At 38.5% G+C, this 21389-nt stretch overlaps 2 protein-coding genes across 3 annotated transcripts in view; both read right to left on the bottom strand.

Moving 5' to 3' along the window:
- Nucleotides 1–1117: 1117 nt before the first annotated feature.
- The window catches only part of LOC125153623 (zinc finger protein 82 homolog), a 63650-nt gene continuing 43378 nt past the window's right edge, over nucleotides 1118–21389 (bottom strand). Inside the window, 2 exon segments of the mRNA XM_047837000.1 lie at nucleotides 1118–1581; nucleotides 1583–2575. Coding sequence (XP_047692956.1) covers nucleotides 1360–1581; nucleotides 1583–2575 — 1215 coding nt within the window. The 3' untranslated portion in view covers nucleotides 1118–1359.
- LOC125153614 (zinc finger protein 14 homolog) lies at nucleotides 6523–20764 on the bottom strand. Of its 2 annotated transcripts, none has more exons than XM_047836988.1 (4): nucleotides 19470–20764; nucleotides 15847–15973; nucleotides 14688–14786; nucleotides 6523–7180 (listed from the first exon to the last, which is right to left on the bottom strand). In XM_047836988.1, exons 1-4 carry the CDS (start codon nucleotides 19476–19478, stop codon nucleotides 7125–7127), a joined length of 291 nt encoding a protein of 96 aa, XP_047692944.1. In that variant the 5' UTR covers nucleotides 19479–20764; the 3' UTR covers nucleotides 6523–7124. The 2 variants fall into 2 exon arrangements, with proteins under 2 accessions (XP_047692944.1, XP_047692945.1); XM_047836989.1 differs by having other exon boundaries at nucleotides 14688–14783.

Genomic DNA, 21389 nt, shown 5'->3' with positions numbered 1-21389 from the left:
ATCAAAGTACTAGGGGGATCATATCAAAAGACCCAACTCCCACTGGTTGAAGATGGGGCAATTTGATCAAACAGAAAACTGACTACAAAGGAAATGTTTTTTCTTTTATACAAGAGTTTTACACACACACACATGCACACACAATATTAAACTTCCAACTGGTGAGTTTCCTGCCATCTTTTTAATAATTTCAAATTCATCTTTAACAGTGGTCAAACAACAGGGATTGCAAAACATTTACTTTTTGGAATTATTATGGGAAACTAATTCCGTATTTTTTCTGATCCTTCAACAGTTGTAATCTTAACCTCACCTTCATGAAATTCATAAGGTTTCTTTTAAGCATGAAATTGCTGATGCAGCTCAAATGCTCAAATGATGAAGAACTTCTCACTTTCCATATAACGTCCTAGATTTTATCTGGAATAAATTATCTTAAGTTTAATTAAGTGCTGAGCAGTGACATGAGGCATTTCTACATTTACTACTTCTATAGTATTATTTTTTTCATATGAATTCACTAATACTAATGATAACGACTATAGATAATATTTACAGAAAACATGCTATGTGGCTGCTATTTTTCCAAGCATTAACTAATTAATCCTCAAGACAATCCTGTCACACAGTGTTGGCAGGCTGACTCTGAAATGGTTCCCACATTGTGGTATTCATACTCTTGTGTAATCCTCTACGATCTCTACCCTTGAGTGTGGGGTAGCCCAGTAACTTGGTTCTAATCAGTAGAGGACAGCAAAGGTGTCATTTTGGTGATTAGATCACATACGATTATAGCTTCTGTGATGCTAGCAGGCTCTACCACATTCTTGACTTGCACACTTAAATAGCAGCCATTTGAAGAAGCCCATGTAGCATGGAACTAAGGTCAGCCTTCAACCAACAGCCAACTAGAAACTGTGGACCTCAGTGCAATAGCTGACAACCATGTGAGGCTGAAAGTGGATCCCTTCCCCTGTTAGACCTTCAGATGAGACCCAACCCTGGCTGAAACCTTTAGTTTAGCTTTGTGAGACCCTAAAGGAGAAGCCCCAACTAAGTTATGTCCAGACACCTGACCTATAGAAATTGTGAGATAATAAGTATTATTTTAAGCTACTAGGTTTGTGGTAATTTATTATACAGCAATAAATAACTAATATACATAGGTACTATTATCACCATTTTACAAGTGAGCAAAATGAGGCACAGAAGTTTAAGTACCTTGTCCAATAACACACTGGTAATAAAGTGGTGAAATGGGATAATGACAGATAAGGCTAAAGTTTTTCCTACATTCATTGTATTATTCCCTCAAATGAATTTGCCAAAGATAAACATCTGAAAGGTGATGGAAGGCTTTTAAAGCAACATTTTTCCCCCAATAATATAAAATTTCTTACACTTAGTTGAAGCATGAAACAAATTTCTCAAAAATGAATTTTCTGATATTGTTACATAATATACAATTGAAGGCCTTCTTGTTTTAAACTCCATTATGAATTTTCTGATGTTGAGTAAGGTGTGAATGTTGTCTAAAGGCCTTCTTACATTCCTTACATTTGTAGGGTTTCTCCCCAGTATGAATTCTCTGGTGTTGAGTAAGGAATGAATAAAGTCTAAAAGCCTTACCACATTCCTTACATTCATAAGGTTTCTCACCCGTATGAATACTCTGATGCTGAGTAAGTTGTGAGAGCAGTCTAAAAGGTTTTCTACATTCCTTACATTCATAGGGTTTCTCACCGGTATGAATACTCTGATGTTGGGTAAGTTGTGAGAGCAATCTAAAGGCCTTCCCACACTCTTCACATTCATACGGTCTCTCACCAATATGAATGCTCTGATGTGAAATAAGTTGTGAGTAACTACTAAAGGTCTTCCAGCATTCCATACATTCATAGGGTTTCTCACGAGTATGGATTCTCTGATGGCGAACAAGTTGCTGCCTTAGTCTAAAAGTCTTTCCACATTCCTTACATTCATAGGGTTTCTCACCAGTATGAATACTCTGATGGACAGTAAGTTGTTGGCATATTCTAAAAGCCTTTCCACATTCCTTACATTCATAAGGTTTCTCACCAAAATGAATTTTCTGATGTACTCTAAGGTCTGGACCACATACAAAGGCTTTCCCACATTCCTTACACTCATAGAGCTTCTCAGCAGTATGAAGTCTCTGATGTCGAGTAAGATGTGTACACTGCCTAAAGGTCTTCCCACATGCCTTACATTCATAGGGTTTCTCACCAGTGTGAATTCTCTGATGTCGAGCAAGTTGCTGATGCACTCTGAAGGCTTTTCCACACTCCTTACATTCATAGGGCTTTTCACCAGTGTGAAGCCTCTGATGTTGAGTAAGTTCTTGGAGCACTGTAAAGGCCTTCCCACATTCCTTACATTCATAGGGCTTCTCACCAGTATGAAGTTTGTGATGTCGGATAAGGTGTGCACGCTGTCTAAATGCCTGCCCGCATTCCTTACATTTATAAGGTTTCTCACCAGTATGAATTCTCAGGTGTTGACTAAGTGTTGAGCGGCGAATAAAGGTCTTCCTACATTCCTTACATTCATACAACTTTTCTCCATTTTGAATTCTCTGATATTCAGCAAGAAAATTATGCTTTTTGTAAGTGGTCATTTTTTCAGAAGTAATTTTCACTTGCCCAAAATATCCCTCTTGTGGTTCCTTTTGCCCCTCAATCTTGCCTTTGCATTCCCAATCATTTCTAAAAAGGGAGTCCTGAAGACTGTAACTTTTAATTCTTTCCATTATCTCCCACTGGAATGAATATATTTCATAAATGTCCTTTTCTGGAGATAAAGTATTGGTCCTGTATCTGGACTCCAAATCTGAAAGAAAACAAGAAGGCAAACATACACTGTTTTCTTGTGACAGAAGAAAGCAAGCTTCTATAGAGAAATAAAAGGCACCTAAAATAATGCCTATTACAAGTGAATGGATTAGATATCTCTAAAACAGGCATTTCTGCTACAATACCACATATGTGTACTGAAAAAACCCCTTATCTCCTACAAAATTACACACCAAAAAAGAGCTTATGAAGAAAACAGGGCTGGAGAAGACCACTCAAACCTATGCAACTTTATTGGCAGAGCACTAACAAATATAATAATTGATATCTTAAGAGATAACTCAAAAGGCAGCTCAACATGGCTGAAGGCCACTTCATGGATACTAAAATGCCCCAAAATAAAGTGGAAATGCTGGATTTCAAGTGCTGAGACATTGCAGTGGGGGGGGGGGGGGGGGGGGGGAGCCCTGAGCCAATGAAGCTACCATTAAGGTGGGAATAAAGTAAAATGTAACCTGTCTTCAGCTAGAAGCCATGCAAGATTGATGGTATATATCTCTGGGGAGACAGCCCTTGGTGCAGACACTTACTAATATTCTTCATGTAGAGGTGAAAGGGCATCCAACAATAAAGCATCAAGTTGAAGGCTTTTGCCTTTCCTGCTGAATGCTGTAAGTCTACTTCTATTCTGGCTTCATTCAAGTAGGAAAATTGCCTGTGAACCAACTAACTTTCATATTATACTGTTATTCCCTATTTCATATCACTATTAAGCTAATTTGTATTGTGCGTTATTAATTATATTATGGAACAGACCGTATTCTCCTACATTTAAAAAAAAAAATGGTAAAGGAAACACAGAGAACAGAGTCCAGGATTGGAGGTAAGCCTGGTGATTAGGGACACAAGTTAAATCAGAGTAAGAATCACCTGAAGATTTCTTAAAACTATACATACAGAGGTATTTTTTAAATATATATATATATATTTTTTTAATTTTTTTTCAACGTTTATTTATTTTTGGGACAGAGAGAGACAGAGCATGAACGGGGGAGGGGCAGAGAGAGAGGGAGACACAGAATCGGAAACAGGCTCCAGGCTCTGAGCCATCAGCCCAGAGCCCGACGCAGGGCTCGAACTCACAGACCGCGAGATCGTGACCTGGCTGAAGTTGGACGCTTAACCGACTGCGCCACCCAGGCGCCCCAATATATGTATTTTTAACATTTATTTATTTTTGAGAGACAGAGACAGAGCCTGAGTAGGGGAGGGGCAGAAAGAGGGAGACACAGAATCTGAAGCAGGCTCCAGGCTCTGAGCTGGCAGCACAGAGCCTGACACGGGGCTCAAATTCACAAACTGTGAGATCATGACCTGAGCTGATGTCGGATGCCTAACCGATTGAGCTACCCAGGCACCCCTCACAGGTATTTTTAAAGGAATGAAACCTAATCTGCAGGATTGAGTCCTGGGCATGTTTTGCTTTGTACTTATTTATATTCTCCAGCAAATGATTCAAATGCTCATCAATATTTGAGTCTCTCTACTTAAATGTTTTTAATGACTTCTCTTTAGAATTAGAATCAAATATAAATACCTGAGCAGAGATAATAAGACTTCTGCTATCAAAACTCCTCTCTCATTTGGCTGTTCATGCCACAAGCCTCTTTTCAGCTCACAAAAGGTACTACCACTCTCCCCATTAAATAGGACCATTCACAGGTTGTTCCCAACTGCATGGTTGGCTTCCCTTCATCATCAGGTCTCAATCAACAATCACTTCAGAAAAGCTATTCCTGCCGATCCTGTTTAAAACTATGCACTTTACACTCTATCCCAGCAAAGCGTTGCTCTTCTTTTTCCCAATTTTGGAATATTTATTAATTTTCTCATTTGTTATTCCATTAGTTTCTTACCCCTAAGCTTCCTTAGCGGCAGAAGTAATCTCTAAGTTCATTTACCATTAAATAACAAACCCCATTCAAGAAACAAAACAGATGAACATATGGGAAGGGAGAAAAAAAGAGGAGAGGGAAACAAACCACGAGAGACTCTTAACGACAGAGAACAAACTGAGGGGTGATGGAGGGAGCTGGGTGGGGGATGGACTAGATGGGTGATAGGTATTAAAGAGGGTACTTGTTATGATGAGAACTGGGTGTAGTATGCAAGTGATGAATCACACTGAATTCTACTTCCAAAACCAATATTGCACTGTATGTTAACTAAAATTTAAATAAAAAGTAAAAGATATATAAATAAATAACCCCAAATACACAATAAATGTTACTCATTTAATTCCCATAACTACATAATCACTAACAGATATGTGTATCTGTTTCTAATCTTTTATTTATGTATTATCTTTTTGATGTTTATTTATTTTGGTAGAGGGAAAGGGTGAGCAAGGGAGGGGCAGAGAGAGAGGGAAACAGAGAGAATCCCAAGCAGGCTCTGCACTGACAGATGCAGGGCTCGAACCCACGAACTATAAGATGATGACCTGAGCAGAAATCAAGAGTCGGACACTTAACCTACTAAGCCACATAGGCGCCCCTCTAATCTTTTAAAATGTACTACAATAGGGGTGCCTGGCTGGCTCAGTTGGTGGAGCATGTGACTCTTGATCTCAAGAGTTGTGAATTTGAGACCCATGTCGGGAATAGAGTTTACTTAAAAAAAAAAGTACAATGATTTACTTATCTCTGCTAGAGTTTATACTATTATCAATGCTACATTTGCTCAAATTTTTGTTTCTTCATACCTCTTCTAGGTGCTCCTTCCCATTCCTACATACCCAAAGCAATTTTTGTACTTCCTAGAAAACTATCTCAAATATTAAAAAAAAAAAAAATTTTAATGTTTATTTATTTCTGAGACAGAGAGAGACAGAGCGTGAGTGGGGGAGGGGCAGACAGGGAGACACAGAATCTGAAGCAGGCTCCAGGCTCTGAGTTGTCAGCACAGAGCACAATGCGGGGCTCAAACTCACAAACCGTGAGATCATGACCTGAGCTGAAGTCGGGGTCAGGGCTCAACCGACTGAGCCACCCAGGCGCCCCTCAAATATTTTTTAATCACACTAACAGTGAAAGGCTTATGAATTCCTGAACAAAAAGGCATGGGCAGATATTGAGTATAGCAGAATGACTGTCAAATATGGAATGGTACCTGGGATCACCTGAGTGCAAAAGAATAAAAAATAAAGGCTATGTTGGATAAAGGTCCAGAGATAGTGATCCAGATGGGGGACTTGCATGAGAAAATCTAAATGTTGAATGAAGTAAGCAAAGATATGGGGAGATGTGGGATAGGAGAGATAAGAAACTTTTTTCCTGTGACTACAGTACAAATCTATAAAACTGCTGGAATGGCTCAAACAAAAGTCTGATCACTGTGAACCAAAATAAGAAATAATACAATCATAAAACCAAAAGTCATCTTCACACTTCAAGTTAAAAAAAAAAAACAAAACCCTTTGCCAAGTAAAGAAAATTGTAGACTATCTAGAAAATAATATTGAAAATACTAGATTACCAAGAATCTACAAAATATACTATAGATCTTAGAAGAATTCATCAATGCATTTAAATTCTTAGAATAAAGAAAAGAAATATGAGTATCCCAGTCAAAAGTTAGAAAAAGAACAAAAAAGTATACGAAGGAACTCAGAGGAGGAAATACAATAAAAGCAAAATTTCATTGATTAGATAACAGAAAAAAAAATGAAATTAACACAAATTAAAAACCTAGGTTGTTTGAAAAAAGTCAGTGAAACCTATTAACCATTTGCTAAAAAAAATAATGAAGCCACTCAAACAAAGTAAAAAATAGCAACTAGGTATTCAGGAACAACTCACCATGGGTGTCTCTCATTTTTGCACATCGCGCAAGAAGTATTAACTGCCTTTGTTCTGGACTATCTTTTAAAGAATGTTTGTATAACCAACAACCTCGGAAGGTAGGGATAGTATTTCTCTCTGGATCAATAGGCAGGTTTGCTAACTGTTCAATATAATAAAGGTAGTGTCTCCCTCAGAGCAAAGGTCACTCGTGCTTATTGCCCATTATTAAAGATTTGGGTTCTCTACCTTCAGGGTTCTTCTCTTATTATGCAGCTCACTGCATGTTCAAGTATCCTTCTAGACCCATGCACAACACTCCCATGGGGTTTGTGGGCAAAATAGGAATGATGCAAATATGTTGATGTTCATGCCATTTGTTGTGCTGTTTTATTGTTGAGCAATAAAATCCTCATCTTTGGTTTAGGACTCTTGTATCTTTTGCCAGCATCCATGACACTGCAGCAGGCTAACTTGTTAGCTTGCATGTAGGGTAAAATTGCAGATGCTTCACAGTTCTTGACACTAACAAATAATTAACAAAACAGAATATTTTGAAAATCATAAGGAACTACCATGCCAATAAAGGGTAATTTTCTTTTAAATTTTTTTTTAAGTTTTTATTTATTTATTTGAGAGAGAGAGAGAGAGACAGCATGAACAGGGGAGGAGCAGAGAGAGGGAGAGAAAGAATATCAAGCAGGCTCTGCCCTGTCAGCGCAGAGCTTGACACAGGGCTCGAACCCACAAACTGCGAGATCATGACCTGAGCCAAAATCAAGAGCTCAACACTCAACCAACTGAGTCACTCAGGTGCCCCTAAAGGATAATTTTCTAAGGAAATATAAAGCAATCAAAGACCTAAAAACTACTCTGAAGATTATAAAAACTTTAGAAAGCACAGAGCCCAATTATAAAATGGCCCAGACCATTACAAAAAAGAATAAATTCCAAGTTATTTTAAAGTGAGTTGAAAAATGAAACAAAAACCTAGTAAACTATATGTCAATATCACTTACAAAAGTGCATTCAAAAACACCTACAGCACATGAAAGAAAATACAGAACTAATTGTGGCTTATTTTAGGAATGCAAGGGCAGTTCAATACTAGGAAATCTAAAATAATTTATCATATTAATTATTCTAAGGATAAAAAATCATGTAATTGTTTCTACAGACACTGGAAAGGTATCTCACATAATTCAGCACTCATTCCTTATTTTTAAAGCACTCAAAATAACAGGAATGTATAGTTACTTCCTTAACATGAAAAAATATATTTCTTCACCAGAAATCTAGATTTAGCTTAGTGAGGAAACACTGGGGACATGAAGAGACTTTGAAACTATTCTTTTTTTTTTTTTAAAGTAGGTTTCCATAATTTGGCTATTGTTGAATGGATAAAGAAATTGTGGTTTATATACACAATGGAATACTACATGGCAATGAGAAAGAATGAAATATGGCCTTTTGTAGCAACGTGGATGGAACTGGAGAGTGTTAGGCTAAGTAAAATAAGTCATACGGAGAAAGACAGATACCATATGTTTTCACTCTTAGGTGGATCCTGAGAAACTTAACAGAAGACCATGGGGGAGGGGAAGGAAAAAAAAAAACGGTTAGAGAGGGAGGGAGCCAAAACGTAAGAGACTCTTAAAAACTGAGAACTGAGGGTTGATGGGGGGTGGGGGGTGGGGGTTGGTGATGGGTATTGAGGAGGGCACCTGTTGGGATGAGCCCTGGGTGTTGTATGGAAACCAATTTGACAAATTTCATATTTAAAATAAATAAATAGATAAATAGATAGATAAATAAATAAAATTAAAAATTAAAAAAAAAAGTCATGTGCCTTAACTTTGGATAATCATCCTAATCATCCTGGCCTTCTTGCTTTTCCTCAAACACAAAACTTCCAACTCCCAACCCAAGGCTGTTACATTTGCTATTCTATCAGAACTTTTTTTTTTTTAATGTTTGTTTATTTTTGAGAGAGGGTGAAAGAGAGACAGAGTGTAAGTGGTGGAGGGGCAAAGAGACAGAGGAAGAGTCGGAATCTGAAGCAGGCTCTAGGCTCTGAGTTGTTAGCACAGAGCCTGACATGACGTGGGGCTCGAACTCACAACTGTGAGATCATGACCTGAACCAAAGTCAGACGCCGAACTGACTGAGCCACCCAGATGCCCCTAGATCTGCTTTTGCTTTAGATATTCCTATAACCTGAGTTCTTTTTCATGTCTCCACTCAACTATTGCCTCCTCAAAAAGCCTAACCAGCCTAAAATAAACCTGTCTACACCTGCTAATTTCTATTCCCTTACTCTTCTCACTTTTTTAAGCTTGAGAGAGAGCACATGCACACAGGCGGTGGAGGGGAGGGGAGAGAGAGAATCCTAAGCAGGCTCTGTGCTGTCAGTGCAGAGCCTGATGCACGACTCCATCTCTAGAGTGAGACACTTAACCAACTGAGTCTCCCAAGAGCCCCTCACTTTTCTTAATAATACTTGTCACCACCTAATATTATTTATTCATTTACTTGTTTACTTAATGTCCTACTCCTGTTAAAACATAAACTGACTGCTGGAACCTATCATTCTTGTTCACAATTGTTCCACTGGTGTCCAGCACAGTGCTAGATTGGGTACTCAATGAACGAATACATTTTTAGGCAACCAAAGACTCACTCAAAACAGAACCTGGAAAGAAACTGGATCCTATATAGATAGATACTGCTATGGACTGAATTGTGTCCTTCCAAAGTTATACACTAAAGCCCTAACCAGCCAATGTGACTGTATTCGGCAATAGTGCTTTTAGAGGTAATTAAGGTTAAATGAAGTCATCAGGCTCCTAATCCAATAGGACTGGTGGCCTTGTTAAGAGATCTGTCTCTCTCTCTCTCTCTCTCTCTCTCTGGCATATGAGGACAATATGAGAAGGGATGATCTGCAAGCCGGGAAGACAGCCCTTACTGGAGCACCTAAATGCTAATCTCAGATTTCCAGCCTCCACAACTATAGGAAAGCAGTTTAAATCACTGCTGTTTAAATCACCCCATCTATTGTATTTTGTTATGGCAGCTCAAGTTAATATAACAGATTCAGATATAAATGAATTATAATCACTGATCATAAAAAAGAGTAACCCTTCTCTTTGTTTAAATCTTTTACTCATCATCCCTAATGGGACATTTTTGTTTACTTCTTAGTTTAAAATAACTGTAGATTCTTAGGAGGCTACAAAGAAATAACAGCAAAGTCTCACGCAACCTTCACCCAGCCTCTCTCAATGTTAACATCTTACATAACTATAGAATAATAGTCAAACCAAGAATTAACACTGGTATAATCCATAGAGCTCATTTAGATTTCACCAATTATACACACCCTTGTGTGTATGTAGAGTTGACCCCTGAATAATGCAGGGTTAGGGATGCCAACTCCCCATGCAATTGAAAATCTGAGTCAACTTTTGACTCCCCAGAAACAACTAATAGCCTAGTGTTGACCAGAAGCCTTACTGACACAGTAAACGTTTGATTAACACATATTTTATATGTGATAGTATATACTGTATTCTTATGATAAAGTGAGCTAGAAAATGTTAAGAGAAACATAAGGAAGAAAAACATGGAAGAGAAAATCCATTTATAGTATTGTACTATATTTATTGGAAAAAATCCATGTATAAGTGGACCCACACAGTTCAAATGCATATTGTTCAAGGCTCAACTGTATATGGTCCTATGCAATTTAAAAATTTTATCATGTAGGGTGGGTGCCTGGGTGGCACAGTCAGTTAAATGTCTGCCTTCAACTCAGGTCATGACCTCACAGTTTGTGAGCTGGAGCCCCGTGTCGGGTTCTCTGCTGTCCTCGGAGAGTCTGCTTCAGATCCTTCGTCCCCCTCTCTTTTTGCCCCTTCTCCACCACCCACCAATAAAAAAAAATTAAAAAAAAAAACTTAAAAAATTTATCATAAACTTGAACAATCACCATCACAAACAAGATACTCACTGTACCATAACCACAAGACTCCCTTGTGTTACTCCTTTATGGCCCTAAGCACCCCTTCACTTTTCTATATCCTAACCCTTGGCAATGATTAATTCATTTTCATCTCTACAATTTAAAAAAAAATTTTTTTTAATGTTTATTCATATTTATTTTTGACAGAGAGAGAGAGAGAGAGACAAAGCATGAGTGGGGGAGGGGCAGAGAGAGAGGAAGACACAGAATCAGAAGCAGGCTCCAGACTCTGAGCTGTCAGCACAGAGCCTGACACGGGGCTTGAACTCACAGAACACGAGATCATGACCTGAGCCGAAGTTGGACGCTCAACCGACTGAGCCACCCAGGCGCCCCTCTACAATTTTGATATTTCATAAATGTTACATAATTAAGGTCATGTGGTATATAACTTTTTGTGATTGGTTTTTCTCACTCAGCATAATTACCTTGAGATTCACAATTACCTTGAGGTTCACTTAAGCTATCGTGTCTATCAATAGTTTCTTTCTTTTTATTGCTGAGCATTATTCCATGGTATAGATGTAACTTTTACCCATTCTTATTTGGGTTATCATTATGGTGTTGAATTGTAGTATATGTTGTTCCTTTGTTGGATATGTTTTCTTGCTATTTTCTCTCAGTCTGTGACTTATCTATTTTTATTGGTATAATTTTTTTACTGGTATATTAAAGTTTTCAATTTGGATAAGGTCTGATTTGTCAATTTTTTATTTTTATGGTTATTGCCTTTACCTAAGAAGCCTTTGCTTACTACTAAGTCATTCTCCTAGTTTTCCTCTAAAAGTTCTCCTCTAAAAGCTTTATATTTAGCTTTCATATATTTTTTAAAGGTGATTTTTAATTTCTTCTACTAATTCCTACACCCAACATGGGGCTCAAACCCCAAGATCAAGAGTCACATGCTTCTCCAACTGAACTAGCCAGGCACCCCTAGCTTTCATATTTTTTATATAAAATTTATATTTAGTTTTAAAACTTTTTATTTTTTATATTTAACTTTTTTTGAGAGAGACAGTGAGCGAGTATGTGAAATTTGGGGAGAGGAGCAGAGGGAGAGAGAAAGAGAATTTCAAGCAGGCTCCACGCTCAGCACAAACAATGATGCGGGGTACAATCCCACGACCCTGGGATCATGACCTGAGCTGAAATCAATGGTCAGATGCTCAACCGACTGAGCCACCTGGCACCCATATAGTTAACTTCTATATCTGGCTTTTCTTTTAAAAAAATTTTTTTAACATTTATTTATTTTTGAGAGACAGAGAGAGACAGAGCATGAGCAGAGGAGGGGCAGAGAGAGAGGGAGACACAGAATCCAAAGCAGGTTCCAGGCTCCAAGCTGTCAGCACAGAGCCCGACATGGGGCTCAAACCCACAAACCATGAGATCATGACCTGAGCTGAAGTCCTGAGCTGAAGTTGGACGCTTAACCGACGGAGCCACCCAGGCACCCCTATATCTGGCTTTTTATATTTTTTATGTTTAGTTTTCATATTTAAGTCTAAAATGCATCCTAAATTAATTTTTTTAAGTTTATTTTTTTATTTTGAGAGAGAGAGAGTGCATGAGCTGGGAAGGGACAGAGAGAGATGGAGACAGAGAAACACAAGCAGGCCCTGTGCTGTCAGCACACAGCCTGATGCAGGGCTCAAACTCAAAACTGTGAGATCATGACCTGAACTGAAATCAAGAGTCAGACGCTTAATAGACTGAGCCACCCAGGCACCCCCATCTTAAATTAATTTTCGAATGAAGTAGGGGTCAAGACTTGTTTTCCCGGTTATTCCAGCACCATTTGTTGAAAAAAAATTTCCTTTCCTCAAAAGGAAAAAAATAAATAGTCTTTTAAGTATGTGTAAGTTCCACCTCTAGGATCTCTGTTCTGTCCTGTTTGTTGATCTAATACTTATCTTCTACTTATACCTTATCTAATACTCAATGTCTTGATTACCATAGTTATATAATAAATCTTGAAGTATCTTGAAGTCATGTAGTCTAAGTCCTATAACATATTCTTCCTTTTCCAAGATTACTTTAGAAATGCTAAGTCCATTGTTTTGCCATATAGATTTTGGAATCAGATTCTTAAAATCTATAAAATTGACATTTTAACAATACTGAGTTTTCTCATCCCCAAAAAGGTCTCTCTTCATTTCAGGTCTTTCTCTTAGGAATGTTCCATGACTTTTAGCATAGAGGTCTTACATATTTTATCAAATTTATTCCTTAGTATTTTTGTTGACACTATTGTAAACTGACTTAATTTGCTTGCAATTTTTTAATTGACTTAATTTACCTTACTTTCCTAATTTTTTCACTACCAGTATATAAAAATATAATTGATTTTTGTATATTAACCTTGCATTCTGTGATCTTACTGTGATCATTTATTGAGTACTTGTTTTGATTCATTAGGATTTTCTATGTACATAATCATGCAATCTCCAAAGAGAGTTTAACTTCTTTTTTATTTTATGTCTCTTATTTTTCTTGTTGTATTGCAATGCTAGGACCTTCAATACAGTGTTAAGCAGATATGGGAAACGTAGGCACTCTTGCCTTGCTCCCAATCTTAGGGGGGAATTCTTTAATCAAGTATGATGAAGTTTATAATGTAGTAATTTTTTTTAGCAATATTTTTTGAGGAAGCTCAGTTTTTGGTTTCCTGAAAATTTTTATCATGAATGGATGTTGAATTTTGTTATATACTATTTTTACATCTATGGACACGATCACATGGTTTCCCTCATTTCTGTTAATACAGCGAATTACACATAATTTTTTTTACATTAATTCTAGAATGTTAAACCAAGCTTGCATTCCTGGAATAAACCGTACTTGATCATTTTTATATATTACTGAATATGATTTATTAACATTTTCTTATGATTTTACATCTATGTTCATGAAGGATAATAAGTCTGCAATTTTTCCCCCCTTTAGTGATTTCCTTGTCAGGACACACTGTAACATTTATGCTATTCTCAGAAAATGAGTTGAGAGCTCTTTCCTCTTATGAAGGAATTTGTTAACATTGCTGGTATTTCTTCCTTAAATATTTAATAGAATTCACCAGTGAAGCCATGTGAGCCTGGTGTTTTCTTTGTGGAAAGATTTCTGGTTATGAATTAAATTATTTTAATAGATATAAAGTTACTTGTATTTTTTTTCTTGTGTCAGTTCTGGTAATTACGTTTTTCAAGGAATTTTTCCATTTCACTTAAGATGTCCATTTTATTGGCATAAAATTATTCACGGTATTCTTTTATTATTCTTTTAATGGCTATAGGATGTGAAGCAATAAGTCTGTTACTCTTTCATTCCTAGTGTTAAAAACTGATGTTGTGTTTCTTTTTTTCAGAACATGTGTTGCCAAAGTGAGCACTTTTTTTCTAAATGAGTCAAGCTAGGTATTTACCAATTTTGTTGATCTTTTCAAGAACTCAACTTTTGGCTTTATTAATTTTCTTCTACTTTTTCTATCTTGTTGATTTCACCTCATATTTATTATCATCTTTTTATCTTCCATTGAGAATAGCTGCTCTCTTTGTAGTAGGAGAAAAATATGAGAGAAGAGAAGAGTTGTAATACAGGTCAACAGGCAGCTCCTTTGGAGTCTAGTCTTAAAAGATTTTCATTTGGGAGCGTCTGGATGGCTCAGTTTGTTAAGCGTCTGACTTCAGCTCAGGTCATGATCTCATGGTTCATGAGTTTGAGCTCCATGTTGGGCTCTGTGCTGACAGCTCAGAGCCTGGAGCTTGCTTTGGATTTTGTGTCTCCCTCTCTCTCTGCCCTCCCCTGCTTGCACTCTGTCTCTCTCTTTCTCTCTCAAAAATAAATAAACATAAAAAAAAAAAAAAGATTTTAATTTGTTTCCCAGGTCTCAGGCCTTTTCTCCATAGGCCATGGGCTCTCAAAGAGAGATTTCCAACAACCTCTCAAGGCTAATAGGTTTAGCTATTACCTGTAGTAATTAATTCCCCATCCTGCTCAGCCCTCACTCACCAGGGTAGTGTCTTCTGGTCCCTTCCCTTATAACCATCCAGGGCTCCTTCCCTTCATCCAATAAGGTAATCACATCTGGTTTAGAAATGGAAGGTTCTGCTTAAAAGGCAATGTGACATGAAACTGTAAGTCCAAAAGTCAGGTTCAAATTTGGTTAAATTTGTCATTAATTACAGATCAAAATGGTACTTTATAGAGCCTAAGAGTGAAGAAATGCAAGGGAGTTGAAGAACACTCATATTAGGGTAACCTTAGGAATAGATGGTTACGAACAGGCCTTGATATAATTTAAACTCATACAAACTCTCTTGAGAGGCAGTAAGAATCTGGATCCAGACTGCCTGAATTCAAATCCTGCCTTTGTTGCTGTGTTACCTCAGCAAATTATTAACCTCTTATGCCTAAGTTTTCTCATCTGAAATGAGGATAATGATAGTATATTTCTTACAGAGTTGTGATAATTAATAATGCACAATACTAAGAATAGTATCTAAGCACAAGTATATGCAGTTATATGTATATATACATATAATACGTGAGTGTATTAACTTTTTTATCATTATCAATTTGCTGAAAGGAGAGTATCTTCCTGACACATCTTCTGATCCTTTATAGGATTATCCATTCAATGTTAAGTGCAAAGTTCTTAGATTTTAAATTTCAACCTCAAAGCATGTAGAACTGAATATCTCTGTTATAAGAAACAGAATGCATTTACTTGAAGTTTGTGAATCCATTTCGTGCTGTATAAGTTCCACAGGCTCCCCTGGTTTTTAGGCAGACTCAAATGAGTTGAGTTGAGAATACCCTGTGTTTAGGTATTCTTCTTGCAGGTGGATTAGGAAAGAGTGTTGAGCATTTGTATCAAATCTGGGCTCAAATATAATATAAAATCTGATTTCTTGGACAATGCTTCTGCTGTAAGCAATCCAGAATTCAAACCCAGTCCCTTGGATATCAGGGAAACAAGGAAATTACAGAGACTGGAGAAAATATGAAGGATATAGCAGGATGGAAGCGATGAAGTGACCTATTTCCAAACTAACAACACTGAAACCATTCCTTTGGAACACAGAGAAAAAAATATCTTGTTTCTCAAATCACAGTCCTGAAATTGGCAGAAGAGAAAGCCAACGTAATTTGGGATAAATAGCCTTACCAAGTGAGATGAAATTACTATAATTCTCCCACATCACATCCCTATATAAGTCTCTTTGAGCCGAGTCCAGGAATTCCCATTCTTCCTGTGAGAAGTCTATGGCCACATCCCTGAATGTCACTGAACCCTGAAAAAAAAAACAAACAGAAACAAAAAACACCTCATGTATTACCTGTGAAAATAAATGAAACATTTCTTAAAAGAAAAGAGGACTTAAAAGATCGAGGACTGCAATGCAGAGAAGGGGTCACATAACAAGCAAATAGGGTAGGACTAAAAATGTATGTATAGGGAACAGTAAGAAAATTGGTATCACTGAAGCACAGTGCTACGTGTCTTGAATAGCCCTGTGGTTGAAGATAAGATTAATTTTCTACCCCAAAATATCTGGAAATGAATAAAATGACCCAAAAAAGTCCCAATTAAATGAAACAGTATACACAAGCCTTCAGCAAGCTATGTGTCTCCACCACAAATTCATGGAAAATATGTCTTCCACCTTCTTTGCCCTTTAATGATCATGAAAAAAAATTGATAAAAACTCCTCCCAAACGTACAACAATACCTCTTCTAAGAAAACAGACTCAAGTTAATCATAAAGTCAGATTTTCCCTATAAGGACCAATTCTTTTTTTTTAAATGTTTCTATTTATTTTTGAGACAGAGAGAGACAGAGCATGAGCAGCGGAGGGGCAGAGAGAGAGGGAGACACAGAATCTGAAGCAGGTTCCAGGCTCTGAGCTGTCAGCACAGAGCCCAATGCGGGGCTCGAACTCATGGAGTGTGAGATCATGACCCGAGCTAAAGCTGGACGCTCAACCGACTGAGCCACCCAGGCGCCCTAAGGACTAATTCTTTAGTAAACTTTAAAATAATTGCTACATGCCAGTCCACATTTTTTTTTAAATTTTTTTTTCAACGTTTATTTATTTTTGGGACAGAGAGAGACAGAGCATGAACGGGGGAGGGGCAGAGAGAGAGGGAGACACAGAATCGGAAACAGGCTCCAGGCTCTGAGCCATCAGCCCAGAGCCCGACGCGGGGCTCGAACTCACGGACCGTGAGATCGTGACCTGGCTGAAGTCGGACGCTTAACTGACTGCGCCATCCAGGCGCCCCGCCAGTCCACATTTTTAATATATAAGATTCAACCATTCTCTTTTCCTATTCAGATATTTTATTTCAATACAATTTCAAAAATCTTCCTCAGCTCTCACAGCCTACGTTGTCTATTACTTATGCACCTAGATGACCTTACTCTTTATCATCTACCACCCCTCACCGAACACCCTTCCTCATTCCTAGTTAGAGGACACTGAACATGATGCTATCACCCTGGACCAGTGTTTTCACTAAGGCATGATTTTACTCCCCAGAAGACAACTGACCATGTATGGAGACAGTTTTGGTCATCACAACTGGGGGGAAGGGTGTGAGTGTTACAGGCATCTAGTTGGTAAAGGCCAGGGATACTCTGAGACATCCCACAATGTAAAAGGCAGCCCCCACATTAAAAGATTCTCTGGCTCAAAATATTAATAGTCCCAAGGTTGAGAAACCTTGCTCTAAACCAGTACATCCTATAAAACTACACAAGGAACTTTGCTCCTGGTATTCTTCTCTCAGGGTTTACAGGAGATGATTCTTGATCTCTCTATTCGCAGTTCTGCTGATTACTTCTGAATCACAGGCACTGGCGAGGGAGAGATCCCTTGCCCTAATCAGTATGAGGTGGCTCAATACCGGATGCTGGACAGATGAGATTGACAGCATTTATTAGACATGTATACTCACAGCCCGGGGTAGGAGGGCACCACACATCATGCAGGGCCACACAGAGGTTGCACTCAGGAATGGAGTGAACAAGCAGGGTCTGTGGGAGGCAGGCTTTGTAGTAAAAAGAGGGTAAGGTGTCCCTGATTCCCACAGAATGTGATTGGCTTGTCTGAATAATTCTGTGTGCTGGCAGGAAGGTGAAACCCTTTACAGTGAGAACCAGGAAGGGTTTAGGTCATCTGCCTGATAGGAAAACTAGCTGTGGGGAGTCTTTTCTGCTCTGACAAGAGCAGGGAACTCACATTTAGGCCTCTGGAGCTCTGATAAAGGTATCGGGTCGGCACATGAAATTTTATGCCTTACAATACAAGGCCCCAATTACAGCCCTTACCTAATCCACCCAATCCGAAAAGCCTTTCATACCATAAGATCTCAACACATACAGAGACTGAGATCAATCAATACTAAGCCTCATCATATGTACTTGGAAAACAACTCTGTGGAGAAATCTGGAGTTTTCCCTGTAAACAAATAGGACCAAATTCTCTTTCATCAAACCACAGATCTTCAGAGAAAATTCAAAACAAGGATCTCTCACTTAATATCAATAACCCATCCCTGAATATCAGACATTCTAATACTACATCATCAAACAGGTGCCTATTTTCCCATCACTTAGAAGCAAAGAATTACACTGCATTATAAATCAATTCCAAGTCTCCAACTAGCCTCCATTTCCCTCCAGTATAGAATTATAGTACACATGGGTTACTGAGCACACATCTTTTGTATTTTGTCTCTTTTACTGAATTCACTTTTCTCACGTGCTTTGTTTCTTTCTCCACAATTTCTTCAATACTTTCCCAACTTTTTAGAAACTCATTTTATACTACACAGGGGCTACATGTTAAGTGCACTATGAAAACGCATTTCTAACAAGAACATAACAACAGGATGTCTCACACTCAGTATGCTGTTCTGACACCTCCTTTATCACCAGCAGCACCAGATACACACATCCTCTTTAATGATATCTGTATGCATCTCAAAACATCTGCAGATGGTTCTAACAGTCTAGCAACTATGTTTGAAATATAACGAGACTCTCCCACACATTATTTTTCGTTAAAAAAAAGGTGGCACTGAACTATATAATTTCACTTACACAAAGTTCTAAAAATGGCAAATTCATTTACGGTGTTAGAAGTCAGGACAGTGGTTGTATCTGGGCTGGGTGGGTAGGGAGTGACTGAAAGAGGGGGCATCTGAGGTACTTGTAATTTTCTCTTTCTCAACCTGAGTGCTGACAGCATAGATGTGCTCAATTTATGATAATTCATTCAGCTACACACTTATGATTCATGCACTTTTCCTCTATGTAAGTTATATGCCAATAAAAAGTTCAAAAAACTTTGAAAAGATGTCAAATTGTGTATTGGGGACACAAATTTTTCCTACATAAAACCAGACTAAAAATCATTGTATTCAGAGAAATAAACTTACTCTGAAGTTTAAATATTAAAATCAAAAGCTGTTTATTGGGAAATGTTAACAAGGGGACATTCTGCAGAGAATGCCTGCATTTTTCTCAAGGCATTTCACTTTTGCTTGCTCATGGCTCTTGACAGATTTTGTAGTAGCTAGGAGACAGTTCACATCAGTGGAAAAAATGGAAGGGCATATAGAAAGGACACTGGGCTGTCGGTCCCCAATCCTCACAGGAATGACAGCACGTTCTTGGATGGAGTTCTGTTAAATAAGAAGCTTCAAGATAAGGAACAAGTATGTACACATGACCTAGAGATCAACAATATTTCAAAAAGGAAAAAAAAAAAAACATAACTTACATGGGCCATGGTTTCAAAATGCAAGAACTGGTCAGTCCTTTTCAAGATTTCTCTTTGGAGAACCGCAGAGTCCAGATAAGCCAGATCTGGAAGAAAAAGAGGCCATGAAACCAAATGTACCTCAGAGATTCCAAAAGGACTTAATGTTAATGTGAGCTTTTTTCTTTTCCATTCCTACTTCTTAACTACTCCCCACTACTCTACTCACCCTGATCCCATACCCACAAAACCTGGAGGAGAGTAGGAGTCTGAAGAAATCCAAGCCTTGAAGGAACCCAGCTGAACAATAATGGATTTGATGTAAAAGCCCAAACACTTCTGAAGACTTGTGACCAGTTTCCTATCTAGTAATGTGGATCTGGTCCTGACATCGGACTTCTCCTCCCTCCAGTACAAATTTTCAGGGCTGAGAAAACGCGATACCATCCATATACGGCCTCTTGAGCCCTCCAGGATCCTGTCTGAACTTCCTAAATACGAAGACTGAAAACCACAGACTGAGCCTGGCAGCTGCTACCACTGTAAAACTGCACTGGCCTTTCCCCAGCCAAGACCACTCACTACTCTGTTTCCCAATCAGGACCTCTCATACCATGACAGCCTGTGCACGTTCCCCCTCTCTTTCAGTATCCAAGGTGGAGACAAGGGGATCCCTGATCACTGCAGTCAGTCAACCACCACCATTCATTGAGAACTGTTACGTGCTGGGTGCTTCATATACATCACCTGATGACCCTCAGCACTGCTCTGCAATGTATTCTCATCTCTCAAGAGATCAGGAAACTAATGCTCAGGGGGGAAATCGTTTGCCCAAAGTCACAGCTATCAAGTGGCAAAGCTTTGTTTTGAGTCCACATTTCTCAAACTAAAACACTACCTTTCAACTTTAGGTTTTTGCCTCTCAAGACTAGATTTCTATTTCATTGAGAGGAACCTGACCAAGGGCAATTCAATAAAAAATAGAAATAACCTTTCAAAAGATATTAAACCTCACTACTAATTATGAAGATGTATATAAAACAAAAACAATTTATTTTTACAGTGACATGACTGGAAGGTCTAAAAGACTGATGATGTCCCTTATTAGCAAGGTCATAAGAAAATGGACACTACCTTGGCCCAAATTTAGAACTATGTGAAGCAGCATTTAAATGTTATAACTATATAAACCCTGTGAACCAGTTCCCAGAGCTTCATTTGAGACTACAGGAACTACTCCTAGAGTGTCTGGGTGGCTCAGTTGGTTGAGCGTCTGACTTCGGCTCAGGTCATGATCTCATGGTTCATGAGTTTGAGTCCCACATCGGGCTCTGCGCTGGCAGTGTGGAGCCTGCCTAGGATTGGGCACCTGGATGGCTCAATCAGTTAAGTGTTCAACTTCGGCACAGGTCATTATCTCACAGTTTCGTGAATTCGAGCCCCACGTTGGGCTTTGTGCTGACAGCGTGGAGCCTGGAGCCTGCTTCGAATTCTGTGTATCCCCCACTCTCTGCTCCTCCCCCGCTTGCACTCTCTCTCTCTCAAATATAAATAAACATTACCCCAAAAATAAAGGAACTACTCACACATGTACATGAAGATGTCTGCAGAGATATGCTGACAGATAAGGTTTACAATGAATAAAAGCTGAAAAGAATCTAACTGGGAAAATTATTAAACAGTAATGCATCTACACCACTGAAAACTAGGCAAATATTAAAAAGTAATGATGTTGGGTGCCTGGGTGGCTCAGTCGGTTAAGCGTCCGACTTTGGCTCAGGTCATGATCTCGCGGTCTGTGAGTTTGAGCCCTGCGTCGGGCTCTGTGCTGACAGCCTGGAGCCTGCTTCAGATTCCGTCTCCCTCTCTCTCTGCCCTTCCCCCGCGCATGCTCTGTCTCTCTCTCTGTCAAAAATAAACCTTAAAAAAAATTTTTTTTAA

Source organism: Prionailurus viverrinus, chromosome E2, assembly GCF_022837055.1.
Source record: "Prionailurus viverrinus isolate Anna chromosome E2, UM_Priviv_1.0, whole genome shotgun sequence".
Taxonomy (NCBI): Eukaryota; Metazoa; Chordata; class Mammalia; order Carnivora; family Felidae; genus Prionailurus; species Prionailurus viverrinus.
This window is presented reverse-complemented; position numbering and strand designations above follow the sequence as displayed.

Coding starts and splice junctions, on each gene's coding strand:
- LOC125153614 (XM_047836988.1), bottom strand. Junction 14,787..15,846: donor TAGTAATTTCATCTCACTTG/GTAAGGCTATTT, acceptor TTGCCTTTTAAG/CAGAACCTTCCATTTCTAAA. Junction 7,181..14,687: donor GACCAGAAGACACTACCCTG/GTGAGTGAGGGC, acceptor ATTATTTGTTAG/TGTCAAGAACTGTGAAGCAT.